This window comes from Euprymna scolopes, chromosome 44, assembly GCF_053919585.1.
Source record: "Euprymna scolopes isolate OS-2025 chromosome 44, ASM5391958v1, whole genome shotgun sequence".
NCBI lineage: Eukaryota > Metazoa > Mollusca > Cephalopoda > Sepiida > Sepiolidae > Euprymna > Euprymna scolopes.
In genome coordinates, this window is record NC_136525.1 from 51,841,462 (window position 1) to 51,856,274 (window position 14,813).

The 14,813-nt window shown below is 36.0% G+C and overlaps 1 protein-coding gene across 2 annotated transcripts in view; it reads left to right on the plus strand.

The window, feature by feature from the left end:
- Positions 1-318: 318 nt before the first annotated feature.
- The window catches only part of LOC145268839 (MAPK regulated corepressor interacting protein 2-like), a 74,243-nt gene continuing 59,748 nt past the window's right edge, over positions 319-14,813 (plus strand). For both annotated transcript variants that reach the window (XM_080124506.1, XM_080124507.1), the window contains exon 1: positions 319-473. In XM_080124506.1, the coding sequence (XP_079980632.1) occupies positions 422-473 (52 nt within the window). In that variant the 5' untranslated portion in view covers positions 319-421. The remainder of the gene's footprint in view (positions 474-14,813) is intronic.

Below are 14,813 nucleotides of genomic sequence, written 5' to 3' on the forward strand. Positions count from 1 at the left end.
ATATATATATATATACATATATATATATATATAATAAACAGCGAGAGAGATTACCGTTTTAGTACAACCCAAGTATAATCATATAAACGAATTTATAATCTTTTTTTTTTTTTTTTTCAATTAGCTGCATTCAGAATTTTTTAATTGCATTTTTCCTCCCGAAGCCTATTTCTTTCCGTTTCGTCTGTGTTTCTGTTTTTCCTCCGTTTCGCGTTTTCGATGGCGCCTCTGTCTGCGTTTCCCTTCCTCCCCTTCGAAAACCAAGATGTCCGCGTTTCCCCCTCCTTCTTTTTGCCCATATTCTCTCGATCCCCCTCCCTTTTTATCGCTCTTTCTCCTTCGCACTTCGCTCTCTCTCTCTTTTGTCCAGTACGCAAGCGGCTTTTTTTTTCTCTTACCCCGAAAGAGGAACGGGACGGAGATGTATACAAATCCATCAAGAAGAGCTAAAAATATTATTACCAACAGTCGAGGTGAGACCCCCTTTTTTTCCCCTTTTAATCATGGATCCCTTTTTTAAGGGGTTTTCGCTTTTTATAACCCCCTAAAATTTTAAATGAAAGGGAAAGAAAACAAACAAAAAAACCCGATTCCTTTCTAGTTTCAATATTATTTTCACCCCTCTCTAATCAGTCATATATTTTTCTCTTCACCCCTCTCTCTATTTAACCTTTATCTCTCTTTCTCTCCCTTTCACTTAACCTAATAAAATAAAAATGAATTAATTTAATTAAAATTTAAAAAAATAAACAAATATTAAATTTATATTTACATTTTATTTAAAATATCAATAATAATAATAATTTAAAATCCATAAAAAACAATTTTTTAAATTACCAAAAAATAATCGATTCGAATTCCAATTTTTCTTAATTTCTTTTTTTATTTTCGTATTTATTTTTAATGACATAATTTTTCAATTAAAAACATGTTTGATAAATTTTATTAAATTTTAATGGTAAAATTTTTTAAAATGAAATTAAATACAAAAACAACCACGAGTTTTACTCTTAAAAATATTCGAAAATAATATATATTTTAATTTCTAATCATTTAAATTCATTTAAAATTCATAATACTAAAAACAAATGTATGTTTTTATTAAATTTCAAAAAAAAAAAAAAAAAACATTAGAAAATAATTTAATGAATTGTTTTGTTTTAACTGTCTTGAAAAAGACGTGCATTTTGTTTATTAAATTTTCGGTGTTGATGCAGAGAAGGTTAAGGTACCGTGCTATTTTTTTTATTTTATTTTATTTTATTTTTTGAAATAGCATTTTCAAATTAAATTTGAAGTTTACGGTATTTTTGTTAATTAAAGTGTTAGGTGAAAGTACAAAACTCGGCATGTTAAGAATGGATTTCTAAATAATAATTATTTCAGCACGGTACATTATTGTGTTTAATTCAAACTCATACATTTTTATTTATTTAATTTTAATTTATTTATTTTCTAATTCAATTATTTCCGTTCGGGCTATGAAAACAACGAAAAATATTTATTTATTTATGCTTTTTGCAGACTTTACATTTCTCCATTTGCTTCAATCTTCTTTCTTCTCAAAATCCTTTTTTTTTATTTTTTATTTTTTAAATCACGTTCACCCCCGTACAAGACATATCGCTACTTTGACGTAAAGAGCTACTACTTGGGACCATGCTTATGAAAGATCAACAAGATGTTGGTCTACGTTACATTTAAACTTCTGCATATCAATACAATGAGGGAAACTGGTAGCAGGAAAGGAATTCCAAAGTCTAGCTGTTCAAGAAAAGAAACGGTACTAGTGCACTTATTGATTCGTGCTGAAATAATAACGTTATTATTTAGAAAGCCATTCTTAACATGGGGAGGGCAGGGTGTTTTACTTTCACCTTACGATTTAATAAAAACAGATATCATAAAATTTTAATTAAACTTGAAAATACTATTTAAGAAATAGTGCAGATCAATAAGTGCACGAGCACCAAACTATAAGAGTAGAAAGCTTTCTGGCATTTGGGGACCTCAACAATGCAGGGGTGTGATTTTGTTGCTAAGCAGGTTTGTTGGAGATATGTACGTTGAGGGGGAACAAGTGCCAACAAGTTCATCAGAGCATATTTCATTAAAATACTTGTAAAACAGGCACAGAGATGCAACATTGTGGTGATGGGACAGGGGTTGGAGCTTAGTTGACAAAGTGGGGCCTATTAGATTGAAAACTTTTTTAAATCCTATCCTGGCATAGGCGAACGGTGGCCTTGTAGAGGTACAGAATACTCTCAGGTATCCTGTACTTCTATAAGGCCACCATTCACCCATGTATGGAGTACTGTTGTCACATTTGGGCTGGTGCATCTGCTGCTAGTCTCTCGCTCCTTGACAAAGTTAAAAAAAGAGTCGCCAGTCTGATAGGCCCTGAACTGGCATCTAAGCTTCAGCCTCTGTCCCATCGACGAAACGTTGCATCCCTCTGCCTGTTCTACAAGTATTTTAATGGTGAATGCTCTGATGAACTGCAGACACTTGTGCCCCCACGATGTAGACACCCTCGACAAACCCGACAGGCAGCTAAATCCCACCCCCACACAGTAGAGATCCCTAGATGTAAAAGATCTTTCTACTCCAGTAGTTTCTTCCCCAGAACTGCTAGACTCTGGAATTCCATTCCAGGTTCCTGCTTCCCTAACTGTACTTACATGCAGAAATTCAAGTGCAACGTGAACCGACATCTTGCTGCCTAAATCCCAACATAGTGCTCCAGTAGTTGCTGCCCCTGATAGTAGCCCCCTATACCAAAGTGGCAATGCGCCTTGTTTGTGGTGAAAATGTAATTAAAAAAAAAAAAAAAGGTATGAGTTGTCTTCTAGCACGATAGAGGGAACCCACCTTCTTTGCAGCAGCCTTTGCAATGTCCCCAATGTATTTGCTCCGGCTCACATTGCCCATGAATGTTAAGCTGGGGAGTTTGAAGGAAGAATTCTCAGGTAGGGTGTTATTATTTGTCATGGATATCGGTGGTTGAAGAGACGTTTCGTAATTATTAAAGGAGAGCAGCCTTAGTTTTTCATTTTCAAAAATCGATAATCGGGAAAGTCCAATTAATTTTGCGCACATTTTACACGAGTTGATGTGTCTGGGAGTGTTCTTAGATAGGTTTTGTATCGGAATGCCTCCGATAAGTATCAAAAATCGATAATCGGAAAAAATCCAATTAAAGAAGTATAAGTATCCTGTCTTAATTCACATTTCCGGTGAGACAGACATAAACAAAGGCTGAAGACGGTCCCAACAAAAAAGAACCAAAAACTGGTCCCCCTTTGTGTTGGGTTTGAAACCGACAGTATCAATATTTTTCTGATTTTCTATAACACAAATATGAATATAATTTATCCATTTATTGCGGACTATTATCCTCATCTTTTTTTTTTTTGGTTGATGTTTCGCAACGTTTCGGACAATTATTCCTCCGGCCTTCATCAAGTATCGTCAGACAAAGCTTACCTGGAACCGTAGACGGGATAGGAACGCCGTCCTAACTGCATCCTCAGCAATTACTGCCTTCCATAGTTGTTGTCATCTCACCACGTTTTAGACAACTCTACAGTTCCAGGTGAGCATTGTCTGAAGATAGTGATTTCAATCCAATAAGAATTCCAAGCTTATGCCCCTGATAGTAGCGCCCCCCCCCCCTACATCAACGTTGCAACGTACCTTGTTTGGGATGAAAATGTAATATAATAAAAAAAAAAAAAAAAATAGTATACCATTTAGTACGGACCCGACAATGAAACGTCAGATAACAAACAAACCTGGATTTAAAAGACCAAAATATTCAGCATTTGTCGTCCTATGGGGCCTGTAGTGCAATGGATAGAGACGTTGAATCTCTACGGTTCCAGATGAGAATTGTCTGAAGATAGTGGTTTCAATCCTACCCAAAGCCGGCCAGAGGCTTAGTAGTGAGACGACGACAACTATGGAAGGCAGTTATTGCTGAGGATGCAGTTAAGAGATTCAGAGTTCCTATCCCGTCACGGTTAACACCTGACGAAGGCCAGAGGAATAATTGGCCAAAACGTTGTAAAATGTTTTTGACTAGTGATGGGGGGGGGGGTATGAGACGAATGGATTCGCCAATCATTTTTATAACCAACGGCTGTGCTAAACAACCAATCAAAATGTCGCAAAATTATTATAAAAATTGTCGAATTTTGGAGTCAATCAGTTCGCCATTTGCTACGTCACGGACCGCATTTAATTCTTTGCCACCATCTTGGTTACTGATCTGAACTACGCCGCCATCTTTGTTCAACACAATGTCTCAGAACTTAACAGTCGTGAAACAACAACTAATAAAGATGAGGATAATCGTCCGCAATAAATAAAATTAATAAATAATACTTAATGAATAATGAGTTTCTATCCCGTCACGGTTACCACCTGACGAAGGCCAGAGGAATAGTTGGCCGAAACGTTGTGAAACAACAGCTAAGAAAGATGAGGATGATAATCCGCAGTAAATAAAGAATGAATAAAAAAACTCATCTCAATAACGAATTCCAATTAAATAATATATATACCATTCGGTACGGACCTGACCATGGAAGATCAGATGATAAACCAACGTGGATTTATAAGACAAAAAATATAACTTGACCTTCGGGGCCTGTAACGCAGTGGATAGAGCTGTTGGATCTCTATGGTTCCATTGTCTAAAGATAGCGGTTTCAATTGTACCCAAAGCCAGCCAGAAGCTTAGTTGACCAAAAACGTGGTGAGGCAACAATTCGGGACAAGATCAAAGTGTAGTATCTGTTCTTCAGATGCTGCACTTCAATTTCTTGTTCTCTGTCAGTGGAGGAGAAATCCTTCACGACTGAGACAATTTTTATTTTTGTTCCTTTTCTCCACGTTAAAAAACGACCCTTAGTTGGCCAAAACATGTTGAGGCGACAACAACTATGGAAGGCAGTAATTACTGAGGATACAGTTTAGAGACTCAGAATTCCTATCTTGTCGCGGTTTACCACCTGACCAAGGCCAGAGGAACAGTTGCCCGAAACGTCGTAAATCAACAACTAAAAGATGAGGATAATAGTTCGCAATAAATAAATGGATAAATAATTTTTTTTTTTTTTACACGGTGGTCACCATTTATCAAGGCCCGGAAGCCACTCAGGGATAAGGGTTATTGCAAGTACAGTACATTAGTGTGGAGATTTAATGAAGTGTTTATTTAAGAGGGCGGTTCATTAGGAATTTGTTAACGTTGGACTTGAACACATCCAAGTTGTAGTCAGGTGGGAAGCAGGCAGAAAGAACAAAGTTCCACAGGCGTGCAGTTCTAAGAAAGAAGCTTTGTTCATGGAATCCACGTTTTGATTTAGGCACAGATAAAGAGTGGGGAAAATTTTTGACAGTGGATTCAGCTAATTACAAATTACTCATCGCCATAAGAATTCCAAATAATTAAATAGTAAATATTGTGCTCTTATTTTGAATTTTCTGCTGGGGTTAACCCCCCCCCCTCCCCTATCTATAATATAAAGCTGAATGTCTGTGTGTGTGTCAGGTCACGAATAGGCTCCTATGGTTGACTATTATAAAAAACTGATCACATATAATGATAGATGTATCGAGACACAGGAATGGGTATGTTTGATCTGGCATAATGATGATTCATTAAAATTGTGGGGTCTGCGTATGCACCTGGTCCACAAAGTATGGAAATAAAAAATTTAAGAATTAAAAAAAAAAAAACGTTTACAAGTGTTTTTGATATAGATGTACATAATAATACTTGGATAAGTATGTTTTAACTTAAATAGGGATGGTATAATAAAATTGTGGGGTCTGCATTCGCGCCTGGCCTCCATAGAATGGAAATAGGCACAAACTTCAATAAAAACTTTTCATATCTATCTGCATAAGTATACTTTGATAATTATGTTTCAGTTTGAAGAAATATGGTATAATAAAATTATAGGGTGTTCGTTTGCGCCTGACCTCCATAGAATGGAAATATATCACTAAGTTTAACAAGGATTTTTAATATGGATCCACAGAATATTGTGATAAGTGTGAACAGGTATGGTATAATAAATTATGAGGTTTATCTATTTTATTTTTACTTTCATCATATTTTGCTTTGGTTTTGGTACCCCCAAATTCGAAGCTATCTCTTTACAACCCTTCCTTTTCATAACCTATCATACTTTAATAAATCAGAGTCCATTTTCTGTAGGCTGTTTTGAACCCAGTCAACGACGGGTACTTTTGCTAGTATATATATATATTATATATATATATATATATATATATATATAGAGAGAGAGAGAGTAATTCAAATATTTTTAGCTTCATTCCTCAAACTTCTAATTTTTTAATTCTCTCCCCGCCCTGTAAAGAAGGTATACAAAATTTTAATTATCCAACAAGGATTACAGATAAACTTGACCTTATTCTGCGGAGTTTCGAAAAATGCAATTCTCCTCATCAGAGGAAGGAGGTTTGCAAAATATACAATAAATTTTGCAGATTAATGAATTAAAAAAAAAGTACAAATATGAATTGAATCATTTTTGCATAAAAAATATTTTAACAGTTTGTGTAAGTTTATAAAGTTCCATAATGATTATGAAAAACGTAAAAGTATAAAAGGATATATATTATGTGTGTGAGTTCGTTCCCTATGGACTCAAAAACAGTTGGACTGATTTTTTATAAAATTTCATACAAATGTACTTTATGTATCTGGCAGTGTTCTTAGATAGGTTTTGTATCGGAATGACTTCGATAAATATCGATAATCGAAATAATCCGATGAAAGAAGGAAGAGATGATTTTGACCAAAGTTAACACCTTACATCCATCCATGCTTCCGTTCAGTCTTGAAAGACAAAGGATACCCCTTATAGGGGCAGCAGCGCGTGTAATTGTGAGGCAAGGGTTGCACAATCTCCAGCCACACCTCTTCTGAATCGGCACGGTTTGAGTCCAGTGGCAAGGAGAAGTCCATGACGACTGGAAAAAATGCCGAGATAAGCAGAGAGCACATACATGTCACCCATTTTAGTACAAACCAGGATCCAACGGGAATTGGTGTGTCAACGTGATTACGCCGTATATATGAGAGAGATAAATGACAAAAACCCAATATTCCAAGTTCCAAGAAAGAAACAGTAAGTTGGATAACATCTTGTAATTTACAATTTGGAAAATAGACTTTTTGTCATTTACTTATATATATATATATATATATATATATATATATATATATATATATATATATGTTTTTTTTTTAAAACATACAGATAATATATATATATGTTTTTTGTTTTTTTTAAAAACATACAGATAAATGTTTTTTTTTTAAAAAACATACAAATAAATGTTTTTTTTTTTTTAAACATACAAATAAATATGTATATATTTATTTGTTTGTTTTTAAAAAAAAAATATATATATATATATTTGTTTTTTAAAAAAAAAAAAAAAAGCAAATAAATATATCGTGATTCAAATATGTTTAGCTTCATTCCTGAAACTGATAACTTTTGGAATTCTCTCCCCCACCTCCTGTTTCTCTAACTATATCACCACACAGAAATTTAAATTTAAACAAAAATCTAGCTGCTCAACTCCCCACTCAGGATTCCACTATAGGTATGACCCTCCACACACAGAGACACACATTCGCAGTAGACCTTTACATAAATTGTAAGAGCAGAATCAAAATGAAAACAAAAAATTATGAATTGAAAGGGAAGAGGAAATGTTATTTCTAAATGTGAAACTAGTTGACATTTTGGAAAATACAAAAAAAAATGTTTACAAGTCTAAAATACTTTGATACTAAAACAGAAAATGTAAACAAATTTTAATTTAAATTTAAATTTTTTTTTTTTTTTTTTTTTTTGTAATATGAAATGTATTTTATATTTTTCATTAATATTTTAAAATTTAAGATGAAATTTAACAAAAGGGTTCTTTAATTTTCGTATTAATGTACTTTATGTGCCTGGCAGTGTTCTTAGATAGGTTTTGTGTCGGAATGTCTTCGATAAGTATCGGTAATCAAAAAAATCTGGTGAAAGAAGGAACAATGTTTATACTAAAGTTGACACCTTGTACAGCCTAACATCACAAGTGAACTCGAGAAGTTTTATTACCACACTGTTTGCTTTTTTTTTTTTTTTTTTTACATAGGCATCACCACATTATCAAGGCCAAGAGGCCACTCAAGGATAAGGGTTAAAGAGTGTACAGTAGAAATTGGACAATATAGTAATCATTAGTAATGAAAATTTTGGTAAATTTGATAACTTATATGGAACGGCTCATCAAGAACTTATTTACGTTAGACTTGAAGACAACCATATTGTAGTCAGCCGGAAAGCAGGAAAACGGAAGACAATTCCACAGGCATGCAGTTCTAAGAAAGAAGCTTTGTTCATGGAATCTACGTTTAGGTTTAGGCACAGATAAAGAGTGGGGGGAATCATTGATAGTGTTTACAGCTAGACGGGTGTTCCTTGTGAAAGTTTGGCGAGGGGGGACCATAGATTGAAGCTCAGTCGAACACTTTCCATGAAAATAACCATACATCAGAGACAAACTCGCAACATCTCTTATGTGAGATAGAGGTTGCAAGGAAGAGAAAAGGACATCTCCTACGAGGCTACGAAGTCTATTTTGAACTCTATCAAGGCAGGACAAGTCCTTTCTAGCAGCTCCTGCCCAGATGTGGCAACAGTATTCCATCCTTGGACGTACCTGGCTCTTATATAGGTAGAGAATAGCATCAGCAGTGAGATATCTACTGGATCGATAGAAAGATCCCACCATTTTTCCAGCGGCCTTGGCAACAGATTTGATATACGTGTTCCATTTAAGATCAGGAGTAATGGTCAAGCCCAGAAGCTTGTCAAAACTTGAGGCCTCCTGAAGACGAGAGCCATTCATTTCAATTGATGACAAATGTGAATTAGAATGTTGATGATGTAAAGAGAGGAGCTTGGTTTTAGATGCATTAAAAGTAACCAGCCACTCCTTTCCCCATTGTACTACGTACTCAAGATCAGAGGAGAGAGAATTGGAGAGAACTTGGTCGTTTACTGTCTTAGATGTGCTACCATAAATGGTAGTGTCGTCAGCATAAATGTCTACAAATGATGTAAGGATATGATTTGGAAGATCATTAATGTAGATCAGGAAAAGAGTTGGGCCCAGGATGGATCCCTGAGGGACACCGGCATTAATACTGTGAGCTTCTGATTTTTGCCCCTCAACTACTACTCTTATGAACCTATCAGAAAGAAATGATTTAATAATTGAGAAGACTTTTCCAGCTATACCATAGCTAGCGATCTTATGAAGTAAACCTTTATGCCATACCCTATCAAAGGCTTTAGATATGTCAAGAGCAATTGCCCTAGAAAGATTGCCATCGTCGAGAGATTTGCTAATCCTATGCGATATAACTGTAAGGACATCTGCTGTAGATCTAGCAGAACGGAAACCATATTGAGTGTCACTAAGAAGGTTATTTTTGTTGAGATGTTTGATTACTTCTGTATTTAACACAGATTCTAGCAACTTACTCATGACGCACAGGAGACTTATTGGCCTGTACTGAGAGGGGGATGAGCGATCACCTGAATTCTTAAATACAGGGCATACTGATGAGATTTTCCAGGGAGATGGGAAACTATTCTCCTTAAGACAACACATGTCTCAGTTTCTATTTTTTTTTTTTACAAAGGAGTAACACTTATCAAGACCTGGAGGCCACTCAAGGATATGTACGGTAATCAATGAGACAGTATTGTAGTATGAATTAAAATATAATATTTATGCGTATTTTACGATTGGGCAACGCCGGGTGGTTTACTAATATTATTTTATCATTAGTACCATCCAGAAAAAAACGGGCTGCTAAGGAGTAAAAGTTGAAAAATTGGTACGTTGGTATCATCATATTTTTATCTGTTTTCTAACAGTTTCATGACTGCACATGCATGAATGGTTCATATGATAGATTGATTATGTTAAGAATAAGTAGGTTTGGAAACACTTTTTAAAGAACATGTCAAGCTGGCCTAATTGTTGTTATCATACTTGACTCTCTGCTTCTGTATGTTAAGAATGAAATATTTTGAAAACACTTTGTAAATGCTGCGTCCAGCTGGTGGGTGATGGAGTGCTTAGCCTACTTGACTTAATGTCTTTAAGTTTTGAGTTCGATCTCAGGTAGAGTATTTTTTTTTTCTCTTACAAGAAGTGAACTGTTTCGAAAAAAAATGCTTGCACATGTCTCAGTTTCTTTTTTTTTTAATTATTATTACAAAGGTGCCGTCACTTATCAAGGCCCGGAGGCCACTCGAGGATAAGGGTTAATGAGTGTCCAGTAGTCAATGAGACAATATTGTAGTAATCGTTAGTAGTGGACATTTTGTAAATTGGATTACTTAAGGGTAACGGCTCATCAAGAACTTGTTTACGTTGGACTTGAAGACTATATTGTAGTCAGTTGGAAAGCAGAAAAACAGAACAGAGTTCCACAGGCGTGCAGTTCTAAGAAAGAAGCTTTGTTCAGGTTTAGGCACAGATAAAGAGTTGGGGAAACTATTGATAGTGGTTTCAGTTAGATGGTGTTTTTTGTGAAAGTTTGGCAAAGGAGGGGCCATAGATTGGAGCTCAGACGAGTACTTGCCATGTCCACCATGTCCTGAACACTGGCTGACCAAGCACAGCGATCCAAGGTTGCATCAATTATTCGTGCAGGCCATTTATGATTCCAGTGACAGGCCCCCGTAAAGGTGAGAGCCCAGAATCAGTTCAGCATCCTGCTTCACTGTCCTGAGTCAGGTCTTGAGTTGACCACTGCAACATTTTTTCCAACCTGATAATGAAGCTAGATCGATGACTTCACAAATGAAGTCACCTGGGTGTTGTCGAAGGCCGTGGCCAAAATAATGAAGGTTTCTGGCAAGGAGAGATAATTTGGAGGGAGTGAATCTTGCAGCGAGTGCAAATTGATTGATCGAGGGGGAGTTCCGGACAAAATTGATTAATCGAGGGGGAGTTCTGGACAAAAAAGTCTTTAATGAAAATAACTCCTGACAAGGCATGAAACCATTTGATGTAAAGGGCCATTAAGAACGAAAGATGATTATCACAAAGACAGATCTGATATCAAAACCAAAACCTAAAGTCAAATACAATAACTTGGCACGATCTTTAAAAAGTGTTTTCAAACCTACTTATTCTTAACATAATCTGCCATGTGAACAATTCATGCATGCGCATTTGTAAAACATTTTTTTTTTTGTTTTTTTTACACAGGAATCACCACTTATCAAGGCCTGGAGTCCACTCAAGGATAAGGGTTAATGGGTATACATTAGTCAATGTAATTATGGCGTAGTAAACATAAGTAGTGGGAATTTTGTAAATTGGATTACTTGGGAACGGTTAATCAAGAACTTGTTTACATTGGACTTGAAGACAATCAGATTTGTAGAATATTGCTAGGGTGAGCCAGCTAACCCAATGAAGATGCTGTGCTGAATGGATGCGATAATTGACAGAGTGTAGTTCCTGGCAGAAGTTTAGAACAGCAAAAACCCCTGAATGCCAGAGCAGCTGGCATTTGTAGAGTGGCACCTGCCCCTCCTGGCATGTTTAGCCAATCAGGCGCCTCAAAATAGAATAATCCACCATCCCTGACTAATTGTAGGCTGGTCCAATGGCAATTAGCATACCACTAATTGCTACTGAATAAATATGTTGAAATTAGTTAAATGGTCCATAATGGTGGAGAGGGAAGGTAAGCGCATTCTTGATTGTTGATTCTACAAGATTGTAGTCAGCTGGAAAGCAGGTAACCTGAACTGGCATCTGCCCAAATCCCAACATAGTGCCCCAGTAGTTGCTGACCCTGATAGTAACCCCCTACACCTGAGTGGCAATGTGCCTTGTTTGGGGTGAAAATGTAATAACAAAAAAAAAAAAAATCAGAAGAGAGTTCCACAGGCGTGCAGTTCTAGGAAAGAAGCTTTGTTCATGGAATCTACGTTTAGGTTTAGGCACAGATAAAGAGTGTGGGAAATTATTAATAGTAGTTTTGGCTAGACGAGTGTTTTTCGTGAAAGTTTGGCGAGGGGGGGGGGACCATAGCAAACAAACAAAAATCCGATGACCCCCACCCTCACGTACCAATTTTACAATTTTGAACCCTGAGCAGATGAAAAGAAGTTTTTTTGCTTCTTTGATATTTACTCTGGCATCCGATAAGGATGTGTTCTCGTGCCTACACACTTCAATTACGCCATCGACTGAATTACATCGAACACCCTGGCCAATTTCCTGGTGCAACAGTAAATTGTGGTCTGCAAATATCGGATCTAGATTACGTCATACTGTGTGAAAGCTTCGCTGAAATTCAGTCAGCCGTTGACAAGATGCGATCTTACACTTCAAAGATCAGCATGAAGATAAACGCCAATAAGACAAAGTTATTGACGGCAGATTGTTTCCTAAATGAAAAACAACAGTATTATTTTCCGTTAAAGTGGTAATTTCATTTTTCATAGTCACTTTCCACTGTTGACAGTCTTCTGAATTAATTCCATCAATGAAGCTTTTTTCTGGCATTTTCCATTCGGTTAACAATAATTGACTTGATAATTTTTGAAATTCTCAACTATTAAAACATCTGGTCTTTATCTATTTTTTTGGGGGGCGGGGTCCGTTCTGGTGTATTTTAGACTTTAAGATCCGCATCATCGTTGCTATCATTATTAATATTTTTTGTCACCATGTATAAATTTTGGGAATAATAATTTGTCCTTTTCGTTTGATCGATTTACGTTTTTGAAATGAAACCTGCGTGTTAAATTTACACCAGATTTGTTTTATGTTTCTGAATTTTTCAGATGAGGATTGGTATTTGTATTATTATTCATCGGACTACTGTTCTCATCTTGAGCGTGATTTTCACAACGTTTCGGTCGATATAACCTCCGATCTTCTTCAGGTGTTTCTTGTTGAACTCGGGAATGTTTCTGTTGAACTCGTGAATTTGGACGAAATTTCGAGCGGAACCCTTTATTTACTTCACAGGAGTAGCATGCTCTTGTTCCGTCAGCCATGGACTTCTGTTGTCATAACCTAGAAATATACCCCATTCACTTTTAATATTTAATCTGCTTCTTTTTTTTTTATCTAAGAATGTGAAGCAAGTCGAACTAAATATAGGTGTTCTGCTTAAATTTGTTTGTTTATTTTTATCGCAGAAATTTTCATATGTTGTTCTGCTTAATCTTTTATTAAGTTACTAGCAGGGGTACCTGGCGTTGCCCGGATGTTTGGAGGTGTGTGTGTAGGAGGGGGGAGCAAAGTAAAAAATAAGCGAATAACCCTGTTTTAAATATATAAAAAAAAAAAACGATGTTAAAACTTCTTAAAAAAATCGGAAAAACCAAAACAAAAAAAAAACAGCAAACAAACGTAAAACTTCATTAAAAAACAAATCGGAAAAACAAAAAGCAAAGATAAGGGGAAAAAATGATGAATGTGTTCAGAAAAACAAAAACAAAAAATAGCGAAAAGTGAAAAAAAAAAAAAAAAAATAGGATAAATAACTCTTCGATTCGGTTAAGTCCATGGTGCGTTTCACCCAGTAGAGAACATAAAACGAAAAGGAACATTAAAATTCCATTCCAGTTTTTTTAAGCAACTACGAAGTAAAGAAAACCCAAACCGGCGTTCTTTCGTAACTGTCCCTTGTGAACGATCCTAGAAACAGTAAGTGGTGGCAGGGGAAGGAGGAATTTATTAGAGAGAAAAGATTTTACTACTTCCATTGATTTTAACCGATTTTGGCCGTGAATTCTCAGCAGAAAAAATATAGGAATCTACGATTATCGAGGAAGTGGAGAGGTAATATGTCTATAACACACCTCAGATATTGTGCTGTAGTTTGTGCATATTACATTCGCATGAAATGTCTTGATTTTTAATCCTATTAAGGTCAAAATCATAGGGGAGGGGAAATGAATTCATTTTATATATATATATAGGGATTATAGTTGTGTATATATGTAGTCACTATTATTATATACGTCCATATGTTTTTTGGGAGTTTGAATTCAATAAGTAGATCTTACTTTGTCATTTTCAAAAGAGTCTGCCACGATTTTTCAGCTGTTCATTTTGGTGTGGAGAATTGGGCACCGATTTCTCATGTTTGATGCTATAGTAAATTAATAAAAGTTCAACCGAGAGCTATTTTTAGTATCCTCGTTGTTCCCTTAAGGGCAATTTTCTGGATCTCTTTTGCACTTGGTTCACCAGGAATATTAGGTAGGGCTTCAGGTTCTTCTTCATAAGCCCTGCGGCACCTATAATAACTGGTTTTTGATTGATATCTCCCTAAGATTCCTGTTTCTTTTCGTAAGTGATGACAGGTGTCCAACATGTGTTCTTGAGAGAGCCAACATCATCAGCATCATCAGCATGATCATGAAGCACCAACTGAGATAGTCTGACCATGTGGCTCGCATGGAAGATACTAAACTGCCTAAACGTGCTCTTCAGTCAACTAAATGCAGGAAATCGACCCCGAGGCCGCTCGCTATTTAGATTCAAAGACCAGTTGAAGAAATCTCTAGGCGAGGCCAATATAGATCCAAACACCTTTGAAGCCTCATTGAACAACAGACATGAATGGAGGAACAGAGTCAAAGTGGGTACAAGCCAATTTGAAGAAAATAGAAGAACTAATCTAATAACCAAATGGCAACAAAGGCTCCTCAGAGCCA